Here is a 19,024-nt window from a genome sequence, read left to right as displayed (position 1 = left end):
TGAGCTTGGCTGCTCCTGGACTCTGAAACCATTCGAGTCAGATAAAACATCGCCCTCTCGTAAACACACTCAATCCAGCAACTGATTTGCCAATATGTGTCCCACCCTTGACACTCAAGACTGGGTACCAGGGAAAGCAGGTTTGATGTCAAGAACAGAGAGTAGGGCCGAGTGTGGTGGTTCACACCTGGAATTCTAGGACTTTGGGTGAGGCTGAGGTAGGTGGACCACCGGAGGTCAGGAGTTCGAGACCAGCCTGACCAACATGGTGAAACCCTATCTCTGCTAAAAATACAAAAATTAGCTGGGCATGGTGGTGGGTGTCTGTAATCCCAGCTCCCACCTACTCGGGAGGCTAAGGCAGCAGAATCGCTTGAATCCGGGAGGCAGAGGTTGAAGTGAACTGAAACCGCTCCACTGCACCCCAGCCTGGGCAACAGAGGGAGACGCCATCTCAAAACAAACAAACAAACAAACAAACAAAAACCCAACAACAACAACAACAAAAACAAACAAGGATGAGAAAAGCTGACTTGGAGTGAACAAGAGCTGGGGCAGGAGCCGTCCATCCAACACATTGCCTGAGGCCCCACCACGCGCCCAGCACAGTGGGGACGGCAGAATCAGATACCACCTGTCCTTGAAGAGGTAACAGTCTGGGAAGACCAAAGTCATGAAGCAATGTGAGTCCCCTAGACTGGGTGGAATGGTGGTCCTCAAAAACATGGGACCAAGTCCTAATCCCTGGGACCTAAACTACACCCTCATTTGGAAACAGGGTCTTTTTAGGTGCGACGAGTTGAAGGATCTCAAGAGGAGATCATCTTGGATTTAGGGTGGACTCTAAATTCAAAGACTGGAGTCTGTATAAGGGAGTGGAGTAGGACCTCGGAGATACATGCAGAGGGGAAGCCAGGTGAAGACAGAGGCGGGGGCTGGGGTGGTGCATTCAGAAGCCCAGGGACGTCAGAGGCAAGGAAAGATCCTTCCCCTGAGCCTGCAAAGGGAACCAGCCCTGCCAACACCTTGATTGTGGACTTCTGGCCTTCAAAACAGTGACATGGCCAATTCCAGTTGTTTGAAGCCACTCAGTTGGTGGTCATTTGTTGCGGGAACCGAGTACACGGCCCACCCCCGGGGCCTGAGCAGGGCCACGAAAGATGTGGATGAGAAGAAACTCTGGCAGATCCTGGGATGCAAAGGAGGAGCTGGTGCTGGGATGTCCAGCGTGAGAACCACCAGGGGGATTTGAAACCGCAATTCCAGAGAGCCTCTCGACCTACCGAGTCAGATTCTGAGGGTGGCGCTCGGCATCTGCATTCCATACAAGCTCCCCCAAGGGACCCAGATGTACCCCAAATCAGACAGGCCGCTGGGCACCGGGGCCTCAGTGGGCAGGAGAGGGTTAGGGCAGGTGAGTCAAGAAGATAGTCAGGACCAGGACCAGGAGTGGGGTGGCTCAGAAGCTGTCTTAGGGGCGGCTGGCAGCAACCCAGAAGGCTCCTGGGAATGGAGGATGGAGAGAGGGCAGAGGAGGGAGACGTAGCTGGAAGACTGGGGCCAGGACACGGGGGAGTGGGAGCTGTAACAGCCAGAGAAGCAACATGTGTGGAAAAGCCTGTTTTCCTGAGTGGGTGTGGCATGTGTTCCCATTAAACAGCAACAGGTTAGTAGCTCACTCCACCTAGGAAGGGTGCACAGGCTCCACCATCCTTCAAACATGACTTTTAGATCTGGGGGTCCCTCTATAATAAACAGAGGGACAATATTTTCCATGGCCATCCCCTCCCAAAGGACCTGGGACATGCGAATGTTTCTGAATCTCCAAATTAGCACAGGGTCTGTGCAAAAGGTGCTCAATGAAGAGTTGTCACCAGGCTGGGCATGGTGGCTCATGCCTGTAATCCCAGCAGTTTGGGAGGCCGAGGCAGGCAGATCACCTGAGGTCAGGAGTTCAAGAACAGCCTGGCCAACATGGTGAACCCCCATCTCTACTAAAAATATAAAAAATTGGGCCGGGCACGGTAGCTCTGCTTATAATAAAACTGCTGCTATAATTCCAGCACTTTGGGAGGCTGAGGCATACAGATCACTAAGTCAAGAGATTGAGACCATCTTGGCCAACACGGTGAAACCTTGTCTCTACTAAAAAAAAAAAAAATACAGAGGCCAGGTGTGGTGGCTCACGCATGTAATCCCAGTACTTTGGGAGGCTGAAGCAGGCGGATCACCTGAGGTTGGGAGTTCGAGACCAGCCTGACCAACATGGAGAAACCCCATCTCTACTAAAAATACAAAATTAGCCAGGCATGGTGGTGCATGCCTATAATCTCAGCTACTCGGGAGGCTGAGGCAGGAGAATTGCTTGAACCTGGGAGATGGAGGTTACAGTGAGACAAGATCACACCCTTGCACTCCAGCCAGGGCAACAGAAGCAAAACTCCATCTCAAACAAAACAAAACAAAAAATTAGCCAGGCGTGGTGGCACACGCCTGTAATCCCAGCTACTCAGGAGGCTGAGGCAGGAGAATCGCTTGAACCCGGGTGGCGGAGGTTGCAGTGAGCCGAGATCGTGTCACTGCACTCTGGTCTGGGTGACAGGGTGATAGACTCCACACTCCCCCCCCAAAAAAAGAGTTGTCACGGGAAGGAAGTTGGTGACCACATAGGAGTTTGAGCTGGTGAGAGTGCAGGTGTCTTGAGGACCTGCTATTTCAGGTACCTGACATGTGCACGTACAGCCTGGGAGAAAGGACGCTTCGCCTCTAGCAGAGGCAGTCTGCCGTCCTCAGCGCACGCACGCTTCTCTTTAGATTGGAAGACACTGGGGCCATTTCTTCCCGCTTAGTTGGTGGGAACCACCACCAACGGAGTGGCTTAAAACAACCAGAATTTACTATCTCATAGTTCTGAAGGCCAGAAGTCCAAAATCAACGTGTTGGCAAGGCTGGTTCCTTCTACTGGTGCTCTGGGTGGACAGCCTCCAAGGTCCCACAGTTGGAATTCTTTCATTCTGTGATCCCAGGGAAGTGACTCTGCAGCCCCCAAAGCATGTCCTCCTCCTCCTTCCCTCTCTCAGTCTCCGTCCCCCAGGGCAGAGGGCCAGGCTGCATCTCCCCTCTGAAGGCCTCCTGGGTGACCCTGATGGACCCTCACCCTGACACTGCTAAGAGCATCCTGGGAAGGAACATTGCCAGTGACAACTGAATATTTCATGGTGGATGAGAAATGTCACAGAAGAAATTCCTCTTTGAAATGTTAACGTGGAAGATGGAAGGAGAGGAATCCAGGATTTGCAGAGAAAACAACTGATTCTGTGGGTGAGAAGTTACTCTGAGCCCTGGGTGAGGACATGGGTGGCCAGGACCAGTTCTGACTAAAACATGACCTCTCTCGAAAGCTCAGAGGATGAGCAACTTGAGTCGCCCTGGTGAGAGACCACTGTGAGCTGCAAAGGCTCCCCTCGGGGGCTGCCAGGCAGCACAGCCATGAGGCCGGGACCTCAGTCCATCATTCCATCCGTTCTCAGACAACTCTCTCCAGCCACCAGGCTCTGCCCCATGCGGTCTCAGCATCATCTTCCTCCAGCCCCACCCCTGCCTTCTAAGCACAATTGGGCAGCTGGCCGGGAGCTGACAAATGATTAGCTTTAGATATCTCAGAGCAAGGGAGCCTGGACGAGGAAGCAGAGAGGAGAGACCCCCTCTAACTATGGGGGGACCACTCTGTTGGTGGTCTGTGGCCCAGAAAGCCTCCTCTTCCCTCTGCCCAGCTTCCCAGCTCTGGTTCTAGGCCCAGTCTGTGTAAAGCCTCCTCAACCTGCCTCATCCTAGACCACACTGATGCCTACAGCTCTTGCATGTTGCAAGGTTTCTCTCAGCTTCACCAGGGAGGCAGTGGGGTGTAGTGGTTGAAAGGACAGGTTCTCAAGGTAAGTACTTCAGCATCAGATGGATGTGGGGTTAAAATCTGGTTTGCCCAATTCCTCCAGCATGTAGCTTTGGAAAAGTTCTGAATGTAAGATGCCCTTGGTGCCCTGCCTGCATCCCCTTGGCACTCACTGTTCCCAGGTATGTGCACTGCTTACCCCCCAGGCCCCTGCAATTCCCCAATTCCCTGATGAGTGTCTTGGTACCCAGAGGGAGCATGCATAGGAGCTGGAACTGGTGGGTGAATACATGAACTGCTTCATAATGCCCAGGCATACCCTCTGCAGGTTCCCAGAGGACCCTAGGGGCCTGAGCCTCAAGGGCCCACAGAGTCAACTGCTCATGAACACGTGTGTATGTCTGGCGCCCTGCCCTTCCCTGACTTCCTTTCCTAAGTCCCTGCTGGTGCTTCCTGTATCACCTCCACAATAAACAGCTTGCCCTCAAACCCTCATCTCAAGGTCAGCTTCCAGGGGAGCCCCACCCCCAGTGCCATGTCACTTAGATTCTTCTTCACATGGAGATCACAACTGCATCTGGACGTGGAGGCTTACATGGCTGTGATGCTGTACGTGAAGTGCTGGTCTGTAGTACTTGGTAAGCGCTAACTGTTTTCACTGTGGTTATTCATTCATCCACCCAGAAGTAGGGCAGCTTTCTTAAACAACGAGCAAAGACCCACATGCAGGAGTTAGCAAGACACATGCAGGCAAAAAACACGCAAGCTAGTGGAGAAGAGAGCACGAGACCCTCCCCACCACATACCCAGCACCTGGCCCCACCACAGGGGCGATGCAAAGAGGGGGTGACCACAGGGGAGGGGAGAAGCCACTGGGTTCCAACCTACAGGTTTAGTGAAGAAGGCATTAGGTTCAGGATTTTACAACAGATTCACTGTGCTTGGATCAATCAACACATTGAGAGACATCAGTCCTAAAGGACTCAGCCTCCACACCCTTCATCTCTCTCTCCGGGAAACTTTCAACACAATGATTTAAATGGCACAGTTTGCATTGATGCCAGTTTGCTAGTTTATAATCACGAACCCTTAGACGACTCAGATGAAACAAGAGGTTTTTTTTTTTCTTATTCTTCTTCTTTGTAGATGCACAAGGAAACCCGTGGGTAAGTACAGGTTTTTTAAACTATCCTTTCCCTTTGGGGCCCTGGGAAAGCTCAAAGAGCAGGAATGACAGACACTGACCCGCTACGTAAGCTGATTGTAAAAGCCAGTCTTGCTTCTTTCCTGCAGAACTGGGGTAGTTTACAAACATACAGACATGAGAGACTCAAACCTCGATCCTGGCATTTCAAAATACATCCGTCATGTGAGCCTACAGTGGGGACCCCCCCTTTCTCAATAGGGGGGTGCTGTTTACAGCTAATCAATAATTGATCCAAACAGGAAAAGGGTAATTAAAATGTATTCACCCAACAAATGGGCATTCCTTTTATAATAATGAAAACCCCTCTGTTTGTAAAGAGGTGTCTGCATCATAAATAGGGAAGATATTAATAATAATTGTATCTAAAAACTGAAAAGACAACAAATGTTTCCCAAGCTGCGTTGTGAAATCAACTCGGTGCTTCAATGGACTTGGAAAGTCATCCTGGTTTTTTGTTTTTTTGTTTTGTTTTGTTTTTGAGACTGAATTTAGCTCTTGTTGCCCAGGCTGGAGTATAATGGTGCAATCTTGGCTCACTGCAACCTCCACCTCCCGGATCCAAGAGATTCTCCTGCCTCTACCTCCTGAGTAGCTGGAATTACAGGTACCTGCCATCACGTCCAGCTAATTTTTGTATTTTCAGTAGAGACGGGGTTTCACCATGTTGGCCAGGCTGGTCTCAAACTCCTGACCTCAGGTGATCCACCCGCCTCGGCCTCCCAAAGTGCTGGGATTACAGGCGTGAGACACTGTGCCCGGCCCGTCCTGTTTTTGAGTAGGAGGGTTTGTCAGAAGGGAGGAAGGGCAGCTGTGACTCCATGGGGCAATGCTTAGGGGCAGGGGTAGCAGCCCCGGTATCTCTCAGCTCCATGTGGAGAGCTGGGATAAAGAAGCCACTTCACACCTTCCTCTTTGCAGTGTAGGCCCCAGTGAGGGTAGCCCAATGAGGGTAGCCCAGAGCTTGTCACCATCCCAGACAACTCAGGATCTGTGGAGCTGGCGGGGGCTCTGCCTGCAGGGGTGCCAGCAACAACCCCTGCAGTCGTGGGTGGGACCTGTGCTCAGGCTCCCTCACCTCCCTTCTTCACTGTGTGCCCCTGGTCAAGACAGTCCCACTCCCTCCACAGCAGCCGATATTTTTAGCTCTCAAACCAAAGCTATTCCGTGTGCCGCGTTTTCATATTAGGGAGGGAGCAGGGAGATGGTCTCTGGCATTCTGAGAGCTCATTTTCTAAATCACTTTGCAGACATTAACTCATCAATCTCTATAATGCGCTCATGGAGGTGCTGAGGCAGCCCTGGCAGAACCCTGGATCTCAGAGCAATGAAGTGATTTGCCCTGGCTCACAGGAGGGACGTGTGCGTCGGCGTCAGGCGCAGCCTTTGGGAGGCCCCGAGGCTCTGCACAGGTACTTGATGATGCAAGCCGTGCATCTGGCTCTGCATCCTCATGCAGTTCTCCAAGGTGGGGTAGGTACCGGCTGTGGTCGACGCAGGGCACACATGCCACACGGTAAAGCCTCGATGGCCAAACACACAGTTCTGCTTTCCCTGATGCCAAAAATGAGCTGAGGGGCACAGGCAATAAATGACACCCAGGAGCACCCCCCGGACCCTCTAATGGGGTGACGTCATCTTCGGAAGCTCACCACTGCCGGTCCAATGGGACTGCTCCCCGCTGCAGGTCCTGTGGAAGCGCGGGGCTGGAGGAAACAGGCCAGTGGTCTCGTCCAAGTTGCAAGACCGGGCCCAGCCAATGGCAGGGCGATGGGAGAGAGGAGGAGCCCCAGAGACCGTCCTCCTGGCTGGCACAAGGGGTACTAAAAAGGGGGACGGCCATCAGCACAGCTGCGGAGGAAGGTGAAGCGGAGGCAACCGAGGGGAGTCGAGAGGATGCCACTGGCTCTCTCTCCACCCTCATCAGGTTGCCAGCTCTTTGCCTAAATAGAAGTGTGGATGTTACGGCACCTTCCAATAAACACATCTAAATCAGCTGCACATTAATGGGTGTCAGCAATCAAGAGCCGTGCCCTACATCCATTGCTTGATGCTTAGCACATTCTCCAGTTTGATTTCTTTTTTTTTCGGATTTTTAAAAAAGATGTCATATTTTTAGAGCAGTTTTAGGTTCACAGTAAAACCGAGCAGAAGGAATAGAGCTTACCCAGAGAGCCCCTGCCTCTCACGTGCGGTCTCCCCAGTCATCAACCCCCTCCCCGGAGTGGGCCACTTGTTACAACTGAGAGCCTACAGCGTCACTCAAGTCCACAGTTTACATTAGGCCTCACTCTTGGGCTTGTACATTGTACCAGTTTGGACAAATGCGTAACGACATGTATCAATTTTTATCAGTAATTGGGAAAACCAGACACGTACATCAGAGAGGGAATCCCAGAGCCAACCCTTAGCATGAACGCCACACTTCCTGTTCCTCTCCCCATTTTACTAAATCAATGATGTTCACACGGAAAGAAACCTTGCAATGGGGACTGTCAGAATAGACTAGAACATCATCCTTCTAGAGAAGCACGTTTCAGATGGCCTAACCTCTAAGGTCTTCCTTAGCCCCATCCCCACCATAAGTGTAAAAAGTTAAGACCAGAGACAGAACATGGGCTAATACTATGTGAAGTTTTGCTAAAAGCAGGCTCTAAACCAATCTTAGGAGCATTTTAAAAAGCTGGTGAGTGACCCTTCACAGCATCTCTAAACCAAACCCCACCAGTCTCTCCACGTGCCTACTCACCGATGTCTGTTTCCTTATGGTTCTTGATGTATTCTGCCAGCTCAAAGTTGCCTGCTATTATGGCCACCTGCAAAGTGAAAATCACATTAAGTTAAGTGTCACCTGCAGAACAATGATTTCTGCATACGCTATTATATCACTGAAGGCCTGACACCAAAAGGAGTCCAATCACAGCTCTTAAAATTGCAGCCGCAATATCCATCAACACTCATCCTCTGAACTTGCCAACCACTACACTTGCTTCTCTCAAAGCAGTTGGCTGTTCTATGATGATAAGGTTGTCATTGCTCTACAACCTACATGAGTGGGGGCCTCTGTCCAGAAGGCATGTGGGGCAAATCACCCACACAGCAGCTGAGAATTCAACCAGGCCTGCGTCTGGAAATCTCCCCGTTGACTATGTCTAGTGTTCCCACAGGGCTTGATTAGTTCCAGCTCTCACACCCCGGAGTCCTGTTTATCCGATTAGATGCATGCCAATCTACATAACTGGAGAGACAAGGAAACCTCAAACAAAGCATTTAAAACTCATCGGATTTCAGTTCTGTGGGAAAAATTCTACCCACAGATGGATGCACAGCCAGATGGGTGGCACCAAAGCCATCACCTACAGGAAATTGTTCCAACTCAGGCCCTACAGATCTGTTGCCTAAAGATGCATGATCTTTGATATGGGAGAGCAGCCAGGCAGGTAAAGCCAAGTCTCCTAGGATGGCCATGGAGACCTGGAAGGAAGGCCAGAACCACAGACCACATGGGCAAGGCACACAGTGCCTCAGAAGGAGAGACACTGGGCTCAGGACCAATGCATACAACCCACAAAAGAGCCAGGCATCCAGATGCCAGCCTGCAGAAACACACATACATCTACAATATGCTGATGTCAAGTCCTACTGTAAGTGGACCTTATCCAATCAGCTGGGGGCCTTAGGAGCCGAAATCGAGGTTTCCTACGGAAGAAGTTTGTCCTCAAGACGGAGGCATCAACTCCTTCCTGAGTTTCCAGCCTTACCTACTGATTTCAAACTGGCCAACCTCATAATCATGTGAGCCAATTCTTTACAATAAACTATAAACAAATGCGAACTTTAGCGTCAGGAGTGGGGTGTGGCTGTAACAAATATCTATAACATCTTCCCAACATGGGCTTACTTCATTTGTTTAATTTAAATCAACCTTTCTTCTTGTGTGTATGAGGTGATCTGGTAAGGTAGGGTGGGAGATTTTTGGTTTTGTGTTTTTTTCTTCCTTACTTAGGGCATCTGTAGGCTTCAAAGGACCTTTCGTTTAGGTCATATTCCTCAGATTTCTGTTTTTATTTTGTTTTTCCTAAAGAATATTTTTAAAGCTCAAATTTGTAGAATAAGTTAGGACTTTATTTAGAATTATTGGCTGTTAGCAGCAGCAGTCTATTCTGAAATGTCTCATAATATACATCTATACACACACACTTTTTTTTTTTTTTTTTAGGCAGGGTCTTGCTCTGTCATCCAGGCTGGAGTGCAGTGGTGTGATCTTGGCTCACTGCAACCTCTGCCTCCCAGGCTCAAGTGATTCTTGTGCCTCAGCCTCCCGAGTATCTGGAATCACAGGCATGTGCCACCATGTCTGGCTAATTAACATATATACTTTTTCCTTTTTTTTTTTTTTTTTTTTTTTTTTTGGTAGAAACAGGGTTTTGCCATGTTGGCCAGGATGGTCTCAAACTCTTGGCCTCAAGTGATCGGCCTGCCTCCCAAAGTGCTGAGATTACAGGCATGAGCCACTGTGCCTGGCCAAACACACACACACACACACACACACACATATTTTTTTTTTGAGACGGAGTCTCGCTCTGTTGCCCAGGCTGGAGTGCAGTGGCCGGATCTCAGCTCACTGCAAGCTCTGCCTCCCGGGTTCACGCCATTCTCCTGCCTCAGCCTCCCGAGTAGCTGGGACTACAGGCGCCCGCCACCTCGCCCGGCTAGTTTTTTGTATTTTTAGTAGAGACGGGGTTTCACTGTGTTAGCCAGGATGGTCTCAATCTCCTGAACTCGTGATCCGCCCGTCTCAGCCTCCCAAAGTGCTGGGATTACAGGCTTGAGCCACCGCGCCCGGCCTATATATATTTTTAATAAATATGGTGTTGGTGAAAAAAACCAAATATCTAAAAATAGTATGGAATTGCTTTGGAACTGGGTAATGATTACAGGCTGGAAGAGTTTTGAGGTACTTGCTAGAAATATGAATGTTAGAATGATTCTGCTGAGATATCAGATGGAGATGAAGAACACGTTACTGGAAACTAGAGGAAAAGTGATGCTTGTTCTAAAGTGGCAAAGCACTTGGCTCAACTGTGTTCTAGTATTTTTGTGGAAGGTAGAGTGTGTGAGCGATAAAATCAGATATTTAGCTGAGGAGATTTCTAAGCAAAGTGTCGAAGGAGCAGCTGGATCCTCCTGACTGCTTATAGTAAAATGCAAAAGGAGAGAGATGAATCAAAGAAGGAATTGTAAAGCAAAAAGGAACCAGAGCTTGAAGATTTGGAAGATTCTTAGTCTATCCATATGGCAAAAAATGAAAAAGCCTATCCACATTGCAACAAAACGAACACCAAGGGTACGGCTGGAACATCACTTGATAATGTATGAGATTCTAAGAGCAGGAACACTGCCAGTTTGAACAGAAGGGGACGGAGATAAAACAAATGAAAGAAGACTGTTGGACGTTTTGGATTTGACAGAAGAGGGTGATAGAGCTATTTGGTCACAAATGTGTGTCACTCTTCAAGAAAAGGCAAAACAACCCTGAAAGGAATTCAGAGATCATCGGATCCACCCCTTGGTTTCAAGAGTTAGATGGTCTCTGCCCAAAGACTTGTGGGCAGGACCACAGGGCAGAGTTGTGGGGTGAGATGGTTCGGCTGTGTCCCCACCCAAATCTCATCTTGAGTCCCCCTAATCCCATGTGTTGAGGGAGGGACCCGGTGGGAGGTAATTGAATCACCGGAGCTGTTTTCCCCATGCTGGGCTCGTGATAGTGAGTGAGTTCTCATGAGATCTGATGGTTTTATAAGTGTCTGGCACTTCCCCTGCTGACACTCATTCTCCTGCCGCCCTGTGAAGAGGTGCCTTATATCATGACTGTAAGATTCCTGAGGGCTCCCCAGCCATGAGGAACCGTGCATCAACTAAACCTCTTTTCCCCCAGTCTCAGGTATTTCTTCATAGCAGTGGGAGAACAGACTAAGATGTGGGGGAAGCTTCCTGAGTGGTGGTTTCCCTTGGGCATGAAGGTAGAAAAGGTGGCTGTAGTGATAGGCAGGTCTCCAGGCCGCATTCAGAGAGACAGAAGCCGAGGTGCCCCCCTCCCAAAGGGAGACCACCTCTTCCTACAACCCACCTCCAACTCAGCTTTGGGAACTCAACTTAGGCAATGTGGACCCATGCCCTGGCCTGCTCAGGCTGAGCCAGACATTTCCTTCTCCAGGGCCTTGATGGTTGTGCTGGCTCCAGGATGGCCCAAGGCCTCTCTGCCCACAAGGCCCAGGAATCTCTCCCGCATTCCTACAGACCAGCCCTTGCCGAATGCCTGAGGTGAAACTGGCAGACTGGCAGAGGGATGCTGCCACAGAGGTGGAGGGCATGGGCTCTGGCCCAGGCTGCCTGGGTATAAATCCAGACTTGTACTATGTGACACTGGGCATTACGTGTAATCCACAAACCTAGGATTTCTCACCTGTGAAATGAGTTTGGTGTGCGGATTTATTGAGATCTCACAAGTAAAGGTTTAGAGCAGTGCCTGGCATGTGGCCAATCAACCCTAAAAAAGTTTGCTATGGGCCGGGCGCTGTGGCTCATGTCCGTAATACTAGCACTTCGGGAGGCTGAGGCAGGTGGATCACTAGGTCAAGAGATGGAGACCATCCTGGCCACCATGGTGAAACTCCATCTCTATTAAAAATGCCAACATTAGCTGGGTGTGGTGGCATGCACCTGTAGTCCCAGCCATTCTGGAAGCTAAGGCAGGAGAATCACTTGAACCTGGGAAGTGGAGACTGCAGTGAGCCAAGATCGTGCCGCTGCACTCCAGCTTGGTGACAGAGCGAGACTCAGTCTTTTTTTTTTTTTTTTTTTTGAGACGGAGTCTTGTTCTGTCATCCAGGCTGGAGTGCAGTGGCGCGATCTCAGCTCACTGCAAGCTCTGCCACCTCCCGGGTTCACACCATTCTCCTGCCTCAGCCTTCTGAGTAACTGGGACTACAGGCGCCCACCACCACGCCTGGCTAATTTTTTTGTATTTTTAGTAGAGACAGCGTTTCACCATGTTCGCCAGGATGGTCTCGATCTCTTGACCTCATGATCTGCCTGCCTCGGCCTCCCAAAGTGCTGGGATTATAGGCGTGAGATACCGTGCCCGGCCGAGACTCGGTCTTAAAAAAAAAAAAAAAAAAAGGTTGCTATGGTTAGAAAAATGATGACTGACTACATCTTTGAACACTGCAGACTGCTCACTGTAAAGGTAACCCACCCCCCAGGTCACCCAGCACCCCACAAAAATGCAGTCAGATACACACAAGTGCACAGCCACATCTGCACTTGGACGCACACCTAGGACAGCTGCTGAAGTACCACACACGTGGACCATCCCCTAGTGATTCCGGGATTCTCCTTCCAAAGAAAAGCCCTAGGAGCTTAAGCCCAGGCACCTCCCTGCTGGTCTAAAGGACTCAGCTCATAAGGCAAATGAGAACAATGCAAACATTTACTTGTGATAATTGCCTGACTGCTTCTCCCCTTGATGATTTCAAGGCCTAGAAAATCCTCTTGGCAGAAAGCAGCCTCCTGCCTGTCCTCTGGTACTGCCCACCCTATGCTTGGCTTATCACAGGTTCCCAGTAAAAGCCTTCTGGGAGAAGGAAGAGGGAACTGGCTCTTATGTGATGTCTCAGCATTGCTCAGTGTTGTCCAGCTGTTGTCAGGCTGCTGGTCTGGGTGACATGAGGAAGACAGAGTATGGGGTCTGTCCCTGTGGCTGCAGGTGTACATAGCAGCGAAAACAACACTCACAGTAGAGATACAGCCAGGGCTCAGGTGCCACATGCTGCTCTGAGTGAGTTCCCGGGAGCGACCTCTTTTGATCTTAACAGCTCTATGAAGTGGGCACCATTATCTCTACTTGACAGAGGGGGAAACTGAGGCACAGAGCGATTAAGACACTTGCTCCACATCACAGTCAGCACCGAAGCCAAGACATTCACTCAAGCCGTTTGGGTTCAAAATCTTCGTCTAATCACCTTAGCATATAATATGCTGTCATTTTCATGGACTAGGGCATTTTTTTAAAAAGTTATGATATAATCACAGGTCAAACACCTGTGTAAAAACTAGAAGCACAAGAAACAAATGACAAATTATTCTCGAGGGTTATGACAAGCCACACTCAGGCTGGGCACCCACAGGATCTTCTACGGTGAAAAGTGCCCTGCACAGGGGAAGGACAAGTCCTGTAAGAACAGACGCTGCTTTGTCCAGGTTTTTCAGAGCCCTGGAGGCTGGAGGGGAGCCAGTGAAGAAACGAGAACTCAGCTCTCTACAGCTCACCTGTTTTCCCCCCATTCATTCAACTGTCCCCCTCCTCCCTTGTTTCAAACAACATTTCGGGAATACACACAGATGCCTGCCTGCGGGGTACGACCATAATGCAACCTTGAGGGGGAAATGTTAGGGTTTCAAGAAACCCAGAGGCCGGGCGCGGTGGCTCACCCCTGTAATCCCAGCACTTTGGGAGGCCGAGACAGGCGGATCACGAGGTCAGGAGATTGAGACCATCCTGGCTAACATGGTGAAACCCCGTCTCTACTAAAAAATACAAAAAACTAGCCGGGCAAGGTGGCGGGCGCCTGTAGTCCCAGCTACTCGGGATGCTGAGGCAGGAGAATGGCGTGAACCCGGGAGGCGGAGCTTGCAGTGAGCTGAGATCCGGCCACTGCACCCCAGCCTGGGCAACAGAACGAGACTCCATCTCAAAAAAAAAAAAAAACAGAAACCCAGCGCAGGAAGGAGCCCCTCACCCCCACGGGATGCAAAGAGACTCCCTGTCGCCTCCCTTCATAAGACATCACCAGCTTTGGAGTACCTGGAGAAGGAGCACCTGACGGGGGTTACAGCTCAGGCAAAGGTTAGCAGGATGAATGTCAGACATGGTGAATGTGCCAGCAAGACAGACAAGATGGATGTGTGGAGGGAGGAAGGTCAGAGGTCAGCGCAGAAGGCACTGACTGGCAGGTCATGGGAGGAATCCACACGTGAAGCAAAGGGAACCCTGGCTTCTGCAGCGAGGAGGTGACAAGAAACCATGGCCCTGGAAAGCATCTGGGGACAGACAATACTAGGGAGCCCTGAAAAACAGCAACAGGCAGGATGTCTCCATGGCTGACGCCTGGCTGGCACCCTTGGACAGACAGGAGGCTGGGAGAATTCAGATGATGGGCAGCCAGTTCTGTGCCATGCCACTGGACAGCAGAGCAGCAGGCGGCCACCCGGGCAGTGTCACTGCACCACACTGGGCATTTGTATGAGACGCCTCACTGGCATTCTAAATCATCCTAATTCTCACTTCCGTATCTGCTGGCTGGGAAGGAGGAAGGCCTTTTATGGACATTTAAACAAGAGTTATGTAACACAAAGCAACAGTCTGTGTTTCTCTTCTGTGGATTTCAAAGGAAAGGGAGAGGCGGGGCCTCCAGGGAAGATGCAGAGGGCGTCCTCCCTCACTGGCCTCTCTCAGCCAAGCGTGGGGCTAAGGTCCCAGTTCCCGCCGCCTCCCCATCTGTCTCCCTCAGAACTGGGCTTTCTTGCTGTGCCCCTGGGGGCTGCCTCTCAGGGGGCTCCCCTTAGCTCTTGCCCCAAGACAGAGTTAGCATCACTTTCTGGAGCCTTTGCTGTGACCTTATGAATGACATCCTGTATTTGAAGTGTGATCTACAGTTCCAGGCAGCATCGATGGCTGAAGTTTTGTGTGATGAGGGCACCACAGGATGAGTTCTTGTGGGAATCACCCCCAGTTGTAAGTCCTCGGTGCCGTAAACTGGGTTTTCCTGGAATGAAGCAATCGTATCTGAGATGGGGACCTTTTGCTGGTGCTGGCAAAGCCTCCTGTAAGAGATGGCACTGGGATTAACAAGTAGAGGAAAGCAGATGGACACCTTGCCAGGAGCCCTGGAGGCTCTGCTCTTGGCTCTCAGGGCCACAGGGACCCCTAAAGATGCAGGAATGTCAAGAGGGAGCTCACATTTTTTTTTTTTCAACAGGAGCCACTTTGCAGGGCAGTGCATCTCGGGAGCCAAGCCTAGGAGACAGCATGGCCCCACTCCACTGATCTACCAACTGGGGGAGAAGGGGGAGTCTCCATCTATTCTCCTAACTCAAAAATTGACAACCATCTCCTCCTTAGCACCTCAAATGCTTACATCTCACATTAACTTAGCCGGCCGGGCTCAGTGGCTCATGCCTGTAATCCCAGCACTTTGGGAGGCTGAGGTGAGTGGATCACCTGAGGTCAGGAGTTCAAGACCAGCCTTCCCAACATGATGAATCCCCGTCTTTACCAAAAATACAAAAATTAGCTGGGCATGGTGGCTGGCGCCTGTAATCCCAGGTACTCAGGAGGCCGAGGCAGAAGAGTTGCTCGAACCTGGGAGGCGGAGGTTGCAGTGAGTCAAGATTGCACCATTGCACTCCAGGCTGGGCGAGAGAACAAGACTCTGTGTCAAAATAAAATAAAGTAAAGTAAATAAAATAAAATAAAATAAACATTATCTTAGCCTCAAGCTTTGAAGCACAACTTCGAAGCCTATAATATGACAATCACAGCCCACTAGGACTTAGGATCATAGAAAGACCGGGAACTCGATCCATCACATTCATCATTGGCAAGTGTCACTGGGAAAGACAGTACAGGTGCCCAGGGCTTGTCCAGGAGGGGCTGGGGTCCCAGGGCTCGAGGTTGGTCCAGACCCCTGCCACACACTCTGTGCATGACCACCGGCTGGAAGCCCCGACTCCTGGAGCTCTGTTGTCTCTTTTGCCACCTGCATTGCAACACTGCAGAGACTTCCTCTCCCTTCTCTTCTTAAGCCATTGTCCAGCTTTGAAGTACCAGGAGAAGGTGCTGGGGGCCAGATGCAAAGCCCTGCAAAACCAGTGAAAATGCCACCTGAACATCTTCCTAGAGCCCTGAGCTCTGTTGAGCCCCAAACCCTCCTTCTCCCCAAAATGCAGCACTTTGATGCTGTGTCAGCAGGTGAAGCCCATTCCAGGAGCAGCACCCCAAATTCCCAGCAGAGACCCTCATATCTGGTGCTTCCTTCACTTCCCTAATCTGTAGTAAATTAGGCAGCCTCTGCTATCCACCCAGTCCTTGCACCCACCCCATCAAGGACACCTGCGGATTTCATGGGGGTACCTGTTCCTTGCTTGGTATTGCCTGCCCCACAAACTCAGACACGAACCACTCGAGCAATAAGTGGTGAGAAGGATCAGACCACCACACGGTGGGTGCCTGGAAATTATCTGAGTCTCGTGCCAAAGGACAGTGCTTGGTGCACACAGGGCCCGAGCGTGTTCAGGAGGTGCAGGCAGGCTGGGGGCCAGCGAGCACAGCAGGTGAAGCTACCTGCTCAGGTCCCACAGGTGGTATGGACTGCAATCCCATGCCTCACCTAAAAAGCTGCACTCTCAGCCTCTGAGGAACTTAAAGACCAAAGCGGGTGACAAAGCTTGGCTCTGTGTCCCCACCCAAATCTCATCTCGTAGCTCCCATAATTCCCACGTGTTGTGGGAGGGACCTCTTGGGAGATGACGGAATCATGGGGGCGGGTCTTTCACATGCTGTTCTTGGGATAGTAAATAAGTCTCACAAGATCTGATTTTTCTTTTTTTTTAAATGGAGTCTAACTTTGTCACCCAGGCTTGAGTGCAGTGGTGTGATCTCGGCTCACTGCAACCTCCACCTCCCAGGTTCACCACCCGCCTCAGCCTCCCGAGTAGCTGGGATTACAGGCACCCACCACCACACCTGGCTAATTTCTCTACTTTTTTTTTTTTTTTTTTTTGAGATGGAGTCTCACTCTGTGGCCCGTACTGGAGTGCAGTGGCCGGATCTCAGCTCACTGCAAGCTCCGCCTCCTGGGTTCACGCCATTCTCCTGCCTCAGCCTCCCGAGTAGCTGGGACTACAGGCGCCCGCCACCACGCCCGGCTATTTTTTTGTATTTTTTAGTAGAGACGGGGTTTCACCATGTTAGCCAGGATGGTCTCGATCTCCTGACCTCGTGATCCTCCCACCTCGGCCTCCCAAAGTGCTGGGATTACAGGCTTGAGCCACTGCGCGCAACCTTCTCTACTTTTAATAGAGATGGGGTTTCACCATGTTGGGCGGCTGGTCTCGAACTCCTGACCTCAAGTAATCCGCCCGCATCAGCCTCCCAAAGTGCTGGGAGTACAGGCATGAGCCATCGTGCCCAGTCAATCTGATGGTTTTAAAAAGGGGAGTTTCTCTGCACAAGCTCCCCTTGCCTACCGCCATCCATGTAAGATGTGACTTGCTTCTCCTTGCCTTCCACCATGATTGTGAGGCCTCCCCAGCCATGTAGAACTGTAAGTCCATTAAACCTTTTTCTTCCCAGTCTCAAGTATGTCTTTATCAGCAGCGTGAAAGTGGACTAATACAGTGGGGAAATGTGAGGAACAGCCTGGGTGCTCTTAAGCATGGCATGGTCTCAGGATGGTGGAAGGTGGAGTGGGATGATGCCAGGAGCAAGAACAGCCCCACAGGGACTCGGGACTTGCACTGGCTTGATGGCGGGAAATGAGCCAGCCAGACAGGCAGGCGAGGAGGACCTGGGGCTGTCTGGTTTCTCCGAGGATCTGAATTCCACTGCTCCCATTATATCAGGCAATTCCTTTCAAGACAGCTCCCTAGACGGCTCCAGCATTGTGTGGAAAATACCTTTCCTGGGCTTAAGCCACCCACCCTTCACTGAACACCACAAAGTGCCACATCCTATACCAGCTAGCACTGAACTTGGCCTGCTGTGACGCTCTTCCTGCTTCATGTAAGCCTGCATTCTGAATGACGAAATGATTCTCCCTGAGCCCAGGGGCCGTGTGGATTTCTGCCATGGTCTGGATATTTGAGGCCCCCTCCGAATTCATGTGTTGAAATGGAAACCCCAGTGTGAGGGTGTTAGGAGCTGGCGCCTTTGGGAGGTGATATGGTGATGAAGGTGGAGCCGTCATAAATGAGATTAGTGCCCTTGGAAAAGAGGCCCCAGAGAGAGTCTCGCCCCTTCCGCCATGTGAGGACACAGCAAGAAGACCGCCGTCCAGGAAGCAGACCCTCATCAGACAGCCCATCTGTTGGCCCTTGATCTTGAACTCACAGCCTCTGAAGCTATGACAGATCCATGCCTATTGTTTATAAGCCACCCAGTTTATTTATTTATTTTGAGATAGAGTTTCGCTCTTGTCGCCCAGGCTTGAGTGCTGTGGCACGATCTCCTGTCACTGCAGCGTCCACCTCCTGGGTTCAAGCGATTCTCCTGCCTCAGCCTCCTGTGTAGCTGGGATTACAGGCGCATGCCACCACGCCTTGCTAATTTTTTGTAGTTTTAGCAGAGAGACGGGGTTTCACCATGCTGGCCAGGCTGATCTCAAGCTCCTGACCTCAAATAATCTGCCAGCCTCGGCCTCCCAAAGTGCTGGGATTACAGGATTGAGTCACTACACTCAGCTCAGTTTATGGTATTTTGTGATGGCAGCCTGAACAGACTAAGACAGTGTCCAGCCTGTTGCACCTGTCACGCAGGCCAGCCCCGGGCTCTGACAAGGTGCCACAAAGCTCTGCCTTCCTGCTCGGGTCTGGGACATGGGCAATGCATGGGAATGATCTTCACAGTGGTGAGGATGCCACGGAACGGGACTGTCACCTTTGAGAGTGGCTCTCAGGTGGCCAGGGCCCTGGAAAGGCTGTGGCCTTACTGCGGTACCCACAACGCGACCTGTTCTCTGACACCAAGAGGCAGAGCCCGGGCGAGGGTGGAGGCCACCTCTCTCCTCATCACTCACTCAACAAGCTCCTGGGATCCGCAGCCAGAACTCGGAGGAAAGCCACTCCGCTGCCCCAGCGAAGCCTCCTTCTCT

General features: G+C 51.0%; 1 protein-coding gene across 4 annotated transcripts in view; it reads right to left on the bottom strand.

Annotated features, from left to right (window-relative positions):
* The window catches only part of SHANK2 (SH3 and multiple ankyrin repeat domains 2), a 672,941-nt gene that overhangs the window by 421,659 nt on the left and 232,258 nt on the right, over positions 1-19,024 (bottom strand). For all 4 annotated transcript variants that reach the window (XM_033203947.1, XM_033203946.1, XM_033203948.1 and 1 more), the window contains exon 11: positions 7,843-7,909. In XM_033203947.1, coding sequence (XP_033059838.1) covers positions 7,843-7,909 — 67 coding nt within the window. The remainder of the gene's footprint in view (positions 1-7,842; positions 7,910-19,024) is intronic.

The sequence above is a fragment of the Trachypithecus francoisi genome, unplaced genomic scaffold (genome assembly GCF_009764315.1).
Source record: "Trachypithecus francoisi isolate TF-2019V2 unplaced genomic scaffold, Tfra_2.0 Lachesis_group8, whole genome shotgun sequence".
NCBI lineage: Eukaryota > Metazoa > Chordata > Mammalia > Primates > Cercopithecidae > Trachypithecus > Trachypithecus francoisi.
This window is presented reverse-complemented; position numbering and strand designations above follow the sequence as displayed.